Here is a 16,136-nt window from a genome sequence, read left to right as displayed (position 1 = left end):
TCATTTTTTTGACAAACGCATCTGCTCATGCTCAGACTTGGGGATCCAAAATCTATCTCCTTTAGAAGAGCAATGAGCTACAGTCACACGTTGTTCTGGACTGTACCAACAGTGCTGAAAATGTGCGTGTGTTTAGGATCTCAAATAGCCTAGCATTAGATCATAGGCAATTCAGAGCAGGGGGCTGCTCTTTGTTCTATATTTGTACAGTACCTCGGGGTAGGAACCTTCAAGTGCTACCATACTGTAAATAGTAAATATATATATTTTTACATACATAAGGCCATCTTTAAGAATTTCAGCCCCTGGTGTCAGACCTCATTTTCTTTTGTGAGATGTTCATTCAACAAAATTATACCCTCCCTGTGTCAGGAGGAGAAAGACAGCCTGGATTTCATCTGGCAAAGCATGTTGCTTCTTCTGAGACAATTTACACAAAAGAGTGAAGTTGTTTATTCCTGTTTATTTAGCAAAGCTATCTTCAATGTGCACCACATCTGTGCTAGGTTAATGCCAATAGTAAATACTACTCATAATTATAATGAGCACATCCAGGTGCTGTTTACTTTCTAAGCGATTGGAGTGATTTAGGAAAACCTCTTACCTTCTGGGGAGCAGATATCCTGCACAATATCATGTTTGATGAGTTTTAAGGAATCAAAGTCGTTCACAAAAAACATTCGATCTTCTGTTCCTGCAATGTCTTTCAGTTCCTTTTTAACGGCATTCTTGACACCAATGGCATATATAATAATCCCTTCTTGTCTCAGCTCTTCTGCTGCCTTTGTCACCTGATCCTGGGATTCGCCATCTGTAATGACTATCAGCAACTTGGGAACATTGTCCCTGGCGGCCTTTACAAAAAGACTTTTCATATACCTTAAAGCATCTCCAGTATTGGTGCCACCTCCTAACTGCTGAATAACACGGACTGCTTCCTTTAACTGCTTCACGCTGTTGTATTGGCTAATCGTGAATTCTGTTTGAGGAATGCTTTCGTACTGAACCACGCCAAAGCGAACTCCATTGGCACTGACCTGGAACATGCTGATCATCTCATTCATGAATACTTTCATGTCCTGGAAATCATTTGGATATATACTGCCAGACCCATCAATCAAGAAATAAATATCAGCTTCCTCTGTGTCCACACAACCTAATTGAGAGGAAACAAAGGGAAAGGTGAATGATCTTTCAATTACTGCAGTGCTTCAGTATGGTTTAACAGCAATCACAAAAAAATGCTGGCTATAATATTTAGGGTTGGGAAAATTACTACATTTTCTAAGCCCAGGGCAGACAAAAATCATAGGAGTTAGGATAACATATGGGGCCAAACACACATATAACTTAATCCAAGCACTTGGCATGTGGCCATAAGATGTTTACAAGTGTTGCAGGACTTGCAATGCCAAAGTTCTCCAACACGAGCAAGGCTACAGACAACCGATTGTCCGCATCAGTGTGCTCACACAGCCATGTGTGTGTATATATGTGTGTGTGTGTGCACATTTGTGTGTATATAGGAGGAGGAAAAACCAGTTTTGTTTAGTTTAAAATGTATCTGCTAACACTGTAGCAGAGCACTCTTTCAATGGGATCGTGCCAGCTGTAAATCAACACAGTATTTGTCCTGTACAGTTGAGCCACCATTAAGGCCCGTTGCTGGGGTCAAGGAGATACTGATTGTACCTCTGAGGATGATGGTGATGGTTTGGCACCCCAGAGGAGGCTTGGTCAAACCTGAGGGCTGACCTAAATTGTGTCCCCTCCTACCACAGCCCCTACGGGTGCTGCAGTGGTATGGAATAGGTAGAGGGGAGGGACAGCCCAGCCACACCTGCTCCTAACCCAATATGCCCCCAGTGTCATGGTCTCCTGCAGAGCTGGCTCTGTGCCTGGCAGAGAGGTCCCTGCACTGGTGGTATTCACTGGTAATGAGCCTTAAACCTGCCTTACAGCCTCTTGTGTCACCATGCCTGTATATTTATCACTGCTGATGAATGGAGGGCAACAGTGCATGTCCCCTGGCTATGACTTCCAAGGCATGGGACTCTAGAGATAAAAAAGGTCTTCCAGGGGGTCAAAGGCAAAGGGGGATGATGCCAGAGGGCAGATGAACTCAGCTGTCCTTCTCTGTGTAGGTAGGGAGAAGATCCATGGAAAGTTCCTGAGTGGGAGGGAGTCCCCTCCTCACTCCAAGCTGTACATTCTGATACTATCACATGTCTCATTTTTCAGTGCTAATGTAAAAAGAATATGACTGAATTCATGGCCCTGGATACTTTGTTTGGCAAAGATAGAGGGCCACAGTCTGCTCTCAGTTACACTGATGCAAATTCAGAGTATACCCTTGAAAGCCAATAGAGTTATTGAGTTTCCATCAATGAACCTGAACAAGATTCTGGGCCAGATTTTCATATTTCTCTCTTACCTTCTTTCAGGGTCCGTGATCGCACAGGGACTACAAAGGTTTGCGACACAATCTCACTGCAAAGCTGTTTCTTTATTTTCCATTCAATATTTGACAGCTGCAGAAAAGATTCCAAGTTGGTGACATGTTTCCTTGGAGGATAAGATGCAATTTTAACCAGTTGGCTACTCTCTGAAGTATTCTTGGTGCCTACAGCATAGACAGCAACTCCATGATGTCTCAGTTTAGAAGCAGGCTCAACAAAGTCATCGAAAGACTGCCCATCAGTGATAACCACAGCTAACTGCTGCACTCCTTGATTTTTCCTGCTACCTGCCTCTTGAGTAAAAACCTTCTTCCTTAGGAAATCTATGGCAGCACCAGTGTATGTTCTCCCACCTCGATATGGCAATATTTTCAGGTAGTCCAAGATATCTGATTTGTTCTCAAATGTATCCAGAGTGAACTCTAGCCTTGGTTCATCACTGTACGACACCAAGCCAACTCTGATATTATTTGAGCCAATATCCAGAGCATTGACTATTTTGAGCAGAAAAGTCCTGGTCAGCTGGAAGTTTCTTATCCCAATTCTGCTGGATTCATCCACAAGAAATACAACGTCTGCTACAGATGCACTGGAACATACTAAACGCAAACCAACCAAAGGAAAAGAAAGATAACAAAGTTACTGTAGGTTAGACTGTGGGATCATTGAAGGATACAATTGGGATAGTTTATTAAAAGAAACCAAGAGCTCAAGTAATGAGCTAGATGGGAATGAAAGAGAAAACCAGCTCCAAAATCCTACAAACTTCAGAGAGTTCAGATTTAGATCTGAACTTCATGCTTCAGGCCCATTTTAAAATGAGTCTGAATCAGATATTAAAACACATATAAAGGGATATTAAACTCCCTTTTGTCCAGATTTTGGGGAAGTTTACAGATTGAGTCTCTCTCTCTCTCTCTCTCTCGCAGCCAAACCAAGACACCTAATCAAACTACCACAGGACTTTAGGGAAGTTCTTCTTTGGATCTGAATCTGGAGTCTCTTGCTATGGCCCATCTCTAGAAAAAAAAGTGAACAGAAAAACACTTGGCAAAATCCTCCTCTTAGGCACAATGGGCACCCCTCTGAAACCAATAATAGGAACTCCTGGGTGTAACTGACAGCGTAATTTCACTGCATATAACCAGTTCAGGTAAGTATTAGCAACTTTATGTACACAGATGCCGCATCCTTACTGCCATGTGGCTACATAGGCGGTCCAACCTTTTACAAGCACTAAATTCAGTCATCTGCATTCTGTCCCCTTCTACCGACTCATTTGATATTTCTCTTGTTTATGGGTGAAATATAGCATTTCTTTATCTACAAATATATTCAAGTGGCTGTTTTCACTCTGGTGACATACTATACCTGCTGGCACTTTTGCATCTAGGGCAGAGACATACTGTTCTTGAACTGGTGCTTCCAAAACATTAGTAATGTCCTGGTGCAGCTGACTGATGCTCTGCCCTCCATTGACGTGGTAAACCAAGGGAGAGGTGGCTATCACCTCCATTTCTTCCCGATCAGAATTTTGGACACCGACCGAGATGACTTTCACTCCAATCTCTTTCAGCTCCTCTGCAGCTTCCGCAACATCATCCTTTGATTTGGCAGAAGTGATGACCACTGCAAACTGGGGGGTGCCTTGGCTAATTCGGCTTCCAGCCTCTTCTTTGAAAAAGACTTGGTGCAGAAACTCCAGGGCCCTTCCTGTCTGCAAAGGGCCCCCCAGGAATGTGACACGCCCCTGGAGGTGATTGAGCACGTCTTCCTTGCTCTTATAGGTGTTCAGTAAAAACTCCACAAGGCCTTCCCCGCTGTACTGGGCTAGGCCGACCCTGTACTTGTCAGTCCCAATATCGAGCTGGTCAACAATTTGGTAGATGAAATTTTTTATTTGCTCAAAGGTAGAAGACCCCATATTCACAGAAGAGTCAACGAGGAAAACAATGTCAGCATAGTGTTTTGTAAATGCTGAAGAGAAAGAAAAATTGTGACAAATGAGTGAAAGGGGTGGCTGTCAAATTGGATTTGAATTGTAAACTGAACTGAAATGGAACTACTGTACTTGTTGTTCTCTACTATTTTAACTTGAGAATTCTACAGCCTATTCCGTGCATGGTGCTGAATTATGATGAAATAACATTGTATGACCATTGTTCCTGCAGCTCTCTGGAATAGACAAGCATCCCATGAAGCTATCCCTGTGAAAACTTCCACAGGGGAAAAAAAAACAAAAACCATTTTTGACTAACTCTACATCTGACTATATTTATATATGTGGGGACCTAGTCTTGCTCCCACTGAATCTTCCATTTACTTCTACAGAAGGAGTGAGCCACTGATCTTTATGCTCTCGGGCTTCCCGTTCTGTTAAATAAAAGCTTGTCTACCCATGTACCAAATTGCACATCTACTTCTGTTATTGAGATACAATTTCCATTGACGGAGTTTATCTAGCTTTGCCTATGTCTATCTAAGGCTACACTTACAGCAACATGTAGCGTATAGGCACAACACGTGTAGCTGCACGCTGAAGTAAAAGGCAGGCTGCATCCACATGTGTTACTGTAGTGTGTGTATATACTCATTGCAGCCAAAGGCCTTTTCCCACTGCCTCCTCTCTGCCAGAGCTTTTCTCCATTGCTGGAGCCTTTCGTTGCGGCAGTAAAAGGCTCCAGCAGCAGGGAGGCAGTGGGACACTACACTGCTAAAAATAGCTGTGTAGACATGGGAGGCACTGCTTGAGCAAGTGGAGGACATACCCTGGGAGTTCAGGCATGCAGGCATTCTTTTCTACTCACTTAAGCCATGCTTCACTGTTTAGACTGCTATTTATACCCATGCTACCTGAGAGTGCAATGTCTTTGCTCTACATTCTGCCGTGAGTGTAGCTGTACCCAAAGGAGCTTATATGGAACCATCCCTGTACTATCTGAGCTCCTGGTGATCTTTAATGTATTTGTCCTCACAAGACTCCTGTGAGGTAGGGAAATGCTAATACCCCCATTGTAAATACAGGAAACTGAGGCAGAGGGAGACTAAGTGACTTGCCCATGGTCGCACAGGCAGTCTGTGGCTGAGCAGGAAATAAAACCACTGTCTGAGTCCCAGGATAGTATCCTTGCAACTAGATCAGCTTTCCTCTCAGATATTTTTTGTGAGAAAAAAATCCCTACTGAAATGTGATTTTCCCTGGGAAATGTCAAAAGGACACAAAAGTTTTCATGTAGTATCACAATTTTAAACTGAAAAAAAAATTTTTTGTTGTTTTTTTTTTCAAATTTTGGGGGAAATCCCCTTATTTTTACTTTTTCTCCATTTCCCCCATTGGAAGAAGGAAGGGAGATTGAGAAAGTAGAGAAAAAATGCTTTTCATACATTTGACTGTTTAATCAACACAATTAAATGGTGTGAAAATAAAGTTACTACATGCACACACACTTTGTTTTCCAAATTCTTGAAAAGGGTTCAAAAGTGTTGGAAAGTGGTGAAACCCCAATCTCAAAATGAAAAATTTTGGGAAAATAACAAGTGTTCATCAAAAACTACATTGATTTTATTTAGAGAAAAAATTTCATCAGGAAAAACTTCATCAGAAAATTCTCAACCAGTTCTAGTCAGATGGAATTTTAGCTATTTCACCTAATCTGTGAGCCTGAGCCTGATTTCACTTAAGCCCTGACTTGGGAAAGCCCTTAAGCATGTGCTTAACTTCCAAGTATGTACTTAAAACTCACTGACTTCAATGGAACTCACCTACATGCTTAAATTTAAGTACAGGCTAAAGCTCCCCTTTCCTGAATTGGGGCCCAAATCAAGATTAACTCCATCAAAGCCAGTGGAGCTACACCAGTCAGATCAGAATCAGGATTGTTGCTTTGGTGCACCAAAAGTGTCAGAAATGCCACCATCATAAGGGCAAATTATTTACCTTTGATCTGGCTCTCAATTGCAAAGCACATGGTTTGCAAAAGGCTTCTGGGGAGATCTTGAAGGACATCATAACTGTCAATACTAAACAGAAATTTATTTAAAGGCTTGTTGGCTATTTCCTGAAGCTTGGTTGTATCCTGGACATTGATTCCAATCACATAGACAGAGATGCCTCTGGCTTTCAATTTGTTGGCTGGCATTTTGACCTCATCATTGGATTCCCCATCAGTGACGAGGATGACTACCTGGGGAACATTTTCCAGAACTCTGCTACCAGCAGACTCAGTGAAATATGTTGTCCTGACAAAATCCAGAGCTGTGCCTGTGTAACTCCCTCCACTCCTATATGGCAAATTCTGTATCTGTTCCAGAATGTCACTTTTCAGTGAATATTGATTCAGCAAGAACACCGTGAAGGTCTCATCGCTGTACTGGGCCAGTCCAACCCGGATCTGATCGCTGCTCACATTGAGACTTGAAACCAAGGTGTAGAGGAAGTTCTTCACTTTCTGAAAGTTTTCTTGGCCAATACTTGTTGAAGTATCCACTAAAAATACGATGTCTGCCAAGGTGGCTTTTCTGCAAACTACATGAGAAAGGTGACACAAAAAATGAAAAGGCAAGTTGTTTCATTTCTTTCACAGTTGTGAGCTATCTTCATACTTAAGGATAAGTTGACTTTCCCCCACCAACCAAAATTAAATGGTTTTGAAACTGGTTTTTTTTATTTTTGACTCTGCAGAGTAGGTTTGTGTTTTGAGTCTACCAACCCATGGTGCTGTTTTGGATATTTTAAGCTACACAGATACTTGTAGGAACTTGTCACAGTAAGTGAGTGTTAAATGTTAGTTCCCCAGAGTGCCTGTATGAGGTAGAGAAAGGGAGAAGGAAGATACATGAAGTTAAGACCCATGATTTGATTGCATGTCACAGTTTTATACACTTCACCAATGAACATGAAAGAGAAAAGAGTGGGGGGAAGGGGAACAGGGGCTTGTGGACATACCTTGGGAGACATAGGCAATTTGGTTCACCTCTTCTACTGTGGTACAAAGCACCTCTAGCATATTATGAGAGATATCCTGCAGATCGGTGAAGTCTTCCACTTCATAGACGTGCTTGTCATCTGGATCACTAGCTATCTCTCGAAGCTCCACCAAACTAGCACCTTTGATGCCAATGGCATACAGTGTGATGCCTGCATCCTTGATTTCCTTGGCCGGTTCTTGGATGTTATCCTGAGCCTGTCCATCTGTTATCAGCACTGCAATCTGAGGGACGCCTTCCTCCCTTCGACTTCCAGCAGTTTTCTTGAAGTGATTCTCCAGCATGAACTGTAAGCTCTGCCCAGTTTCTGTGCCCCCTCCTTTGTAGTGTAATTTCTGTATCTTCTCTAAGATGTATTCCTTGCGGTGGTAAGTGTTCAAGAAGAACTCAGTGTGTGGAGCATCACTATACTGAATCAGACCTATCCGGATTTTATCTTCCCCAACATCAAAGCTGCTGACCATGATGTACAAGAAGTCTTGAATGTTTCTGAAGTTCTCTTTTCCGATACTCCAGGATCCATCCACGAGGAATACAATGTCTGCAACAGAAGCTTCCCTGCAGACTGAAGAAACATAACTTTTTTCAATTCTTACTGGATGCATTACCTAATATTACAATCTCAGTTCTTGTTTGCTTCCTGGGGAAAAAACGTCTACTTAAAATAAAAATTCAGTAAAAATCCACCACTCCTGCCTGTTGAAATTCCAGCTATCAGTTCACCTGCAAACCCTATATACTGAAGCCAGTGATCATGGATGTGCAAGTTCCTGGAATCACAAGAATGCAAAGAGATGATGCAATGTGCATTTGGAGGTCCCTTCTTAAGAACAGACAGGATACTGAAATTCAAACACACCTGACTTACTTATCTGGCCTGGTCACAAGAAAAGATGGTAAAGTATACACTTGCATGCCTATTGATATATGCACTTAAACATCTTCCACCACAATGTCCAGTATTTGCAGTTTGGTGATGGTATGTTGTCTTGCTGCAGTTTTAGATCATAGGAAAAGTTACTCACATGTGTTTTATGGGCCCAATACTACAATCATTTACTACGAGGCTCAGTGTTTATTAGCATGGGATTAAGGGCTCGTCTACACAACAGGGCAATGCACACAGTCCTGCAGTGTGACTTCTAAAGCATTTCAAACAGTACTACGATAAAATACACTAGACAACCTTTAGTGCCCACTAGCTGAGACCACACAGACCAATTAATGTGCAACTCACCAGTGCACTTCAGAAATCTCACCCCAGAGTGTGCATTATCCCAACAGGTAGACTAGCCTTTAGTCATATTGATTTAAACAGGAGTATGCATATATCATGCAATAAATACTTGCAGTATTAGGGCCCTGGGTTTTTAGTCATTCCAAAATGGCAGGTCACCACCTGACAAAAGGGTAAAATGGTTATGACCCCCTGAATTGTTAGACATAAGGAAGATGACCTGCATACTGACAGACTGCCTTCCTCAATTCTTCCATCTGCCAAAGAGCTAAAGAGTTGATTACAATAGTCAAAATGTTGGAGTGCTGTAACTTATCCAGAGTTGATAAGGTGGGCAGCCTTGCAATTAGCAATCAGTACTAGATCTGAACTGCATATATTGATGGAATAATAGGCAAAGCTGGCATGAGTCTACTACCAAATATAAATGTGCTAATTGTCAGCTATTGCATGCTCATTTGTATTTAGTAATTTAGTAATAAGATTTTTCCCTAAATTTGGAAAGCACTGAATATCGGCGCACTTGAACCGAAAACAAACAAGCAAAAAACCCAAAAAAGTAAAAGCAAAACTACTGAACTATTTGCCTTAAATTTAATTATGTAGAATTGTCTTTAATACCCTAATGCAAATGCACTCCAGGTGTAATTATGTTGCAAGAGCTGTCTGGAATTACACAAAGAATTAAATAGCACCAGGGTTTTGGTTTTTTACATATATTTCAATGGATAAGAAGCACAAGGCTCAATCCAGCTTCCTTTAAGGGCAAAGGGAGCTTTGCCAATGACTTCAATGGCAGCAGGAACAGGCCCATATTGTATTACCAGTCGTTTGGTCAGTGGAGCAGAAGGTGGCTGCAAAAAGAAGAAGTAGTAGTGTTTTCTGGTTGTCCATTATGAAAACCTCCCTAGAAAAAAAGAAAATAAAGCCATGAGAAACATACAGAATATCTGCCTGATAAAGAACTTGTTAGTCTTTAATAAGAAAGTTTCTACCGCATCTTAATTAATTTAAGGACAATAGCTCATATGATGTTTCCTAGCTGCATACAGGACTGCAATGTACTTCACCCTGCCTTGATCTTTCAAAACTCTCCCATCCACCATATGGACATTTGCATTCAGATGCAGACAGACTGATATTGGAATGAATATAGATAATCTGATAACCTAACTGGATCAGGAATAGTCAAATCCAATACATGTAATTTGAGGGGACTCATACAAAAGTGCTGACTCAGCAAATATTCCTATTCCCAATCCTGTTGTCAGGTTTACATTTTAAATACTATGAACAGTACTTTATCGTCATATTTTCCTCACTCACTATAGGGAATAAAGTGTTTGATCCTGGAGTGGATGAGAGTTAGGCTACTGACCTGAATGGGAACATGCTCAGAGCAGGGCTGCCGAGAGGATTCAGGGGGCCTGGGGCAAAGCAATTTCAGGGGCCCTTTCCACAAAAAAAATGCAATACTATACAATACTATATTCTCATGGGGGCCCCTGCGGGGCCCGGAGCAAATTGTCCCACTTGCTCCGCACCCACAGGCAGCCCTGGAAAAAATAAACCTTCTGCATTTCAGCACAAACCTAGTTTTGAGAAAACTTCTTTACAAGGTATCACTGGTTCTCAGCATCAGCTAGTGCTAAAAGGCACTAAAGCTCATTAAAAGGGTTGGACAAATATTTTCCATCAAAACTTTTTCTGGATCGAAAACTAGGGGTTTTTAAAAAGCAGGAAAAAAATCACTGACAATGTCTGCTTTCCTTCAAAATTTGTTGTGGCTTTTTTAATTGAAAAGCTGAAATTAGTCTGCCAAAACCTGAATAAGGTTTGGGGTTTCAGAAGTGTGTGGTCAAATATTTGCTGCTTGCTGTGTTTGATTGTTTAAAGAAACAATAAAAAAATTCTGTTAAAAAAAAATCCAAAACTTCTGAACCACCTCAGCTTGTGACCAAACTCCCGAGCCCATCCAGTCAAAGATTTTTCCAGGGTTCTGATACTCTGCTGGCTTCCTTGACTCATATCTGTCTCCATAACTCTGGGTTAATTTAGGTTAGAAAATAACAGACATGCTGGGTCAAACCAAAGGTCCATCCAGCCCAGTATCCTGTCTACCGACAATGGCCAATGCCAAGTGCCCCAGAGGGAGTAAACCTAACAGGTAATGATCAAATGATCTCTCTCCTGCCATCCATCTCCACCCCCTGACAAACAGAGGCTAGGGACACCATTCCTTACCCATCCTGGCTAATAGTCATTAATGGACTTAACCTCCATGCATTTATCTGTTTCCTAGAGACTGCCTCCATAGGGTCCCTCACAAACTGGAGACGGTTACTGTGGGTTTGTCTTTAGTATAGCTTATGTACATACTCCACGAACTGATCATTTGAGCTTGTTCCAGAATCTGGGATGAGCCTATGTTGTGAAAACTGAAATGCTCAAAATAGGACATGCATGTGAATGGACACGGTGCTAAAATTAAATTAACCAGGGGTTCTCAAACTGGGGGATAGGACCTCTCAGGGGGTCACAAGGTTATTACTGGGGGTAGCAAGCTGCTAGTCTCTACCTCAAACCCTGCTTTGCCTCCAGCATTTATAATAGTGTTATACATTAAAAACACTTTTTAATATATTTAAGGGGGGGTCGCACTCAGAGGTTTGCTATGTGAAAGGGGTCACCAGGACGAAAGTTTGAGAACCACTGAATTAACTCCTTTGAAGCCTCAGGGAATGCAGGGGAGGGGGGTTTCCCTAGTTAGGGTTGGGAAGGATATTGCTCTTCTCATATGATCCTTCCGCCAGTGGCTAATTTTAAATGAAGCTACCCTCCCCTGACATGAATCTCCCTATGGCACTGAAATTAAATATAGACTATAATTTGGCATTTGAGAAGTGAAAGGGATGGTAGCCCTAATGGAAAAGCTAAGAGCTTGGCTCTTCTGCAAGCCTCAAACTGCTGAATGAGCTTTAGGGTGGGGAAGGCTGTGCCTCCCAAACAGCCTGGCCCTGCTCCCTATCTGACCTCCACTCACTTCCTGCCCCCTCAACTGCCCGCCCCCCTCAGAATCCCCGACCCATCCTGCTCCTTGTCCCCTCATCATCCCCCAGAGACCCCCCACAACCACCACCCCAGGACCCCACCCCTGCTCCCTGTCCCCTATCTATCCCCCGCTGAGTCCTAACAGACCCCTGGAATGCACATGATCCAACCTCCAGATTCCCTGACCACCCCCCCCAACCTCTGCCCCCTCCCTGTGCCCTGACTGTCCCTGAGACTTCCTGCCCCTTAGCCAACCCCAGCCAGACACGACCCTGCCTCCGCCCCTCACCCAGAGCCTCAGCGCATCCAGGAGTTTCACTTGACAGCAGCAGTGTGGCTCCGGCGGGGCCCCTGAGCTCCACCCCACTCAGAGCCGCATGGTAAGGGGGTGAGGATGCAAGCTCCAGGCCGAGCGGAGGGAACTCAGGCCCCCTCCCATATCAAACTCCCTCCTGGAACCCACACCCTCTCCCACACCCCACACCCCTGCCCCAGCCCAGAGCCCACTCCCATGCCCTGAACCCCTCCATATCTGGCCCCAGCCTGGAGCCCGCACCCCCAGCTGGAGCCCTCACGCCCTCCTGCACCCGAACCCCCTGCCCCAGCCTGGTAAAAATGAGTGAGTGAATGAGGATGGGAGAAAACAAGCAACAGAGGGAGGAAAGTATGGAGTGAGTGGCGGGGGGGCGGGCTCAGAGAAGGGGCAGGGCAGGGGAAGGGTGTTCGGTTTTGTGTGATTAGAACATTGGCAACCCTATTTCCACCCCCTTTCCTTAACCCATGGAAGGCACAAGTTTGAGCCATGTATTCAGCACAGGCAATGGAAATTGTTGAAATGGGCAGAGAGACTTCTTTTTAAAAAATGTTTTATCTTATGTAAACTATGTGAAAACAACCTATTGACCAGAAGATAAAGAAAAGTTGAACCACAGCAATGGAGCCCAGGCTCATCTATTTTTGCATTTGCAAGCTCAGATGGGAAGATTTCATCTGTTGTTTTTGTGACATGGCTGAAGAGCCACTTCTGCTCTTTCTGCCTGGTTCCCAGCTGCCCTTGAAAAGCTGCCTGCTCTCTAATACTACCCTCAAGGTCTGGCCAGGATTGGAACTGAACTCCAGAGTACAAAGCACAGAATGTTAGCAGATGGAAGAAAATATATTTGGTAAACATTAGGACTAAAAGGGCTGGATGACCCCCTGCGCTGACAGGAGCAGAGGGGAGCCAGGTGGGTTGGTCCTGTGCAGAGGAGGGAATGAGAAAATGAGGTGCAGCGACTATTAATTCTATGGCCTGTGTTATGCAGGAGACCTGACTACATGGATCCACATGTCCCTTCTGGTATTTAAATTTCACGAATATATGAGCTCCGCTTCATAATTGCCTGCTGCATTAGAGCCTGTCAAAGTCCCTTCAACCCTTATGGTTTTGGGGCTCTGCATGTCAGGATAGAGGGGTGGGAGCCAATGATTTCCATGGTTTTCTCTCCTCCAGATCCTGTAGGTGGCTTAACATATATTATTCACACATGAGTTAATGCTGCTCATTACCTCCAGCTTCACCGTGGCTTCTCAAGCACAACTCCTGGGCAAAGCAGTCGATAGCACAGACTCTCCAAGAACCATTGTTCAGAGAGGGGCAGAGGAATAGCTCATTACAGAGGTCAGACCTTCCCTGCAAAATCCCGCAGATCTGCAAAGATGGGAGAGGAGTTTCCCACAGACACCTGGACTCCTCAGGCTTGGATCCTTTGGCCTGAGCACTTCCACTGCCCCCAAGCCCTTCCACTTTTAGGGGAGCAGTAGAAAGAAACTCCATAAGATGAGCAGTATGAAGCTTTCTGGACCTCTGTCCCCTTCCCTCAGTTTTTCTTCAGAAGAGTAAAACACGGTCTAAATCAGTGCCTGGGGTAAAAACGTAGCTCTGTGCTCTACTGTCATTTTCAAATTGCTCTTTCTAAACACTACCTCCCCTACCACTGAAACTTCTTTGCTAAGACCAATTTTAAAACTTAAATACATTATCCTATGAGTTGAGGAGTAACTATATAAAGTACATAAAATGCATTGCAGAATTATCTTAATAAGACAAAACAGTTCTATTGATGCTGGGGTCTCAGGGAAGCCAGCTCAGGCCACTCCATTAGAGTGAACTGCAAAGAATGGGGTAGACAATCCCCAAAGCTGGTGGATATTCCAATACTTAGGTTTACCAGGCCAGCACAAAACAGCTTCTTCACTGGTTACTCAGAAGTCAACACCACAGTTCCCTTAAAGTAACCAAGCCTTGAGCTTCCACCTAGGCTCCCAAGTCAGATATGATGAGGATTAATGAAAACCTTATTTCATCAAATAATAAAGGTTCTACCAATCCCAAAGGATCTGACACATGTTATGCTTTCTATACGATTTGTTGCAATTATATAACAGTGGTAGAAATAATGATTTGCATGGTTATATTTTAATTAGACAATGTCACACCCCTAATGCGAGATTGGTGTAAAAGAGAGCAATTAGAGCTCCTAGATACAATTTAGAGACTTTCCAACACTGATGTGAGCTGTGTTTATATTGAATTCCTTGCAATGCTTTGACCCAAGTTAAAAACCTTAGTCCATACTTTGTGAAACACTTTAGTGATCCAGGGTTTGGTCTATGTGTTGACATTAATGTTCTTCAGAGAGCATTTACTCTAAGGTTTTCCTTAACATAGGCTCCCAGTTTAACCACTTTGGGGTTTTTTTGGTATTTTAGAGATGAGTGAAGCAAGTCTATAAGGGCACTTGGCGTTTCAAGGGTTAACTCGCCTTTCTTTTTTCCCATGTTAGCTAGGTAACTTGCCTGGGCACCATGTCTTAAAGTGACACAAGCATTTTCTATCATTATTTTTGAACTACAGTTCTCCTGCTTTTCAACTATCAGTTTCTGCATCCACAAGGTATCATACACATTATAGCTTACTAAGAAATCACATGACAAATCCAAAGTGTCCATGGGTCTATTCACAAGGCTCCTCTGCTGTGTAAAGCCAGGAATTCAGCCTTTTCCTTGAACCTGAGACACAGACTGTTCACTTCCAATATTACTTAAAGCCTAGCCACACTATATTTTTCCAAAGCAAATTCAATGGATTCATTTTTACTTGAAAGACTTTGGCCATTAAGCATCAACACACTTTCCTCATAAGAGAGACTGTTTACTATCAACAATGGCCCATTAAGAGTTAATTGAAGTAATAATACCTTTTCACCCCCACTAGGCACAGCCATTGACTTTTTACAGAATTCAAAGACTTCACTAAGACATTCCTTCCCTCCTGCAATATTATGAACTGCAACAGATTCTTTCTGAGCTTTATTTATGTCCAGAACTGACTTTGGCACAAGAGACAAATTACCAAACTCCTTCTGAGTTTCACTTATATCCAGAATCACCTCTGGCCCATCAGAAGGATATTTACACAACCCCCTTTCAGGCAAGCTGCTAGACTCCATGGTCAAAAGGTTAAAAGCATCCTCTTCCTTGTTACAAGTTTCCACACTGTCAGTGAGTAACATAGTCAAATCACCTTTATGCTTTCCTCGTGCCCTGGCTATATAATCAACCTGGTCAGACAAGGGTTGTCATATCTTTATCCAGCAACACAGTAGCAACAGGCAAAATAGAAGCATCAGAACTGCTTAGTCCCTGGGAGCTATTTATGACATTAACTAGATGCAACCTAGGGTATGGCTACACTTACAGCTGTACAGTGCTGGGAGTTACAGCTGTCTTCGTACAGCTGTGTAGGGAAAGCGCTGCAGTGTGGCCACACTGACAGCTACCAGCGCTGCAGTGTGGCCACATATGCAGCATTTGCAGCGCTGTTGGGAGTGGTGCATTGTTGGCAGCTATCCCAGCGTTCAAGTGGCTGCAACTTCCTTTTCAAAACAGGGGGGGTGGGTTGGAGTGTGACAGGGAGCGTGGGGGAGACAGAGAGAGTGGATTTTTGGAGCTGACACTGTTCTCAGCTCCCTGCCTTGCAAGTTCTAAGGACTGGAAGATACACAGCACCTACCTTCAATCATTTTAAAAGTTTTGACCCCTTCCCCCACCCCTCTCTTATTCACTAAATGCAAATTATGCACTCCTAAATAGCCTTCAGACCACACAAGCAGCTGCTCAACACGGACTCCCCCCTCCCCCTCTGCTGTGTGGCTTCTCTCCTCAAGCAAACAGCTGTGAACATTCCAAAGCAATTCCCCTGCCTCCTCTCGATCGCTGGAGCAAACAGCAGCTGTGTTTGTTTTTTAGATAAGTAGCTCCAGGGAGCTCGAAGTTCAGCCATTCTTCCGGTTTGTTGTGGACAGGAATTCTGGGATACCTCCTAATACCCTGGAGGCCAATAAAAGCACTTTTGGTGGCCA

General features: G+C 43.3%; 1 protein-coding gene across 1 annotated transcript in view; it reads right to left on the bottom strand.

The window, feature by feature from the left end:
• Window positions 1–16,136, bottom strand: part of LOC127044622 (collagen alpha-6(VI) chain-like) — a 125,948-nt gene that overhangs the window by 87,494 nt on the left and 22,318 nt on the right. The window contains exons 3-8 of the mRNA XM_050939713.1: window positions 9,507–9,589; window positions 7,405–8,010; window positions 6,397–6,984; window positions 3,831–4,436; window positions 2,435–3,058; window positions 605–1,156 (exon numbers count right to left, since the gene is read on the bottom strand). Of these exons, the coding sequence (XP_050795670.1) occupies window positions 605–1,156; window positions 2,435–3,058; window positions 3,831–4,436; window positions 6,397–6,984; window positions 7,405–8,010; window positions 9,507–9,589 (3,059 nt within the window). The remainder of the gene's footprint in view (window positions 1–604; window positions 1,157–2,434; window positions 3,059–3,830; window positions 4,437–6,396; window positions 6,985–7,404; window positions 8,011–9,506; window positions 9,590–16,136) is intronic.

Source organism: Gopherus flavomarginatus, chromosome 2, assembly GCF_025201925.1.
Source record: "Gopherus flavomarginatus isolate rGopFla2 chromosome 2, rGopFla2.mat.asm, whole genome shotgun sequence".
In the NCBI taxonomy this organism is placed as follows: Eukaryota; Metazoa; Chordata; order Testudines; family Testudinidae; genus Gopherus; species Gopherus flavomarginatus.
This window is presented reverse-complemented; position numbering and strand designations above follow the sequence as displayed.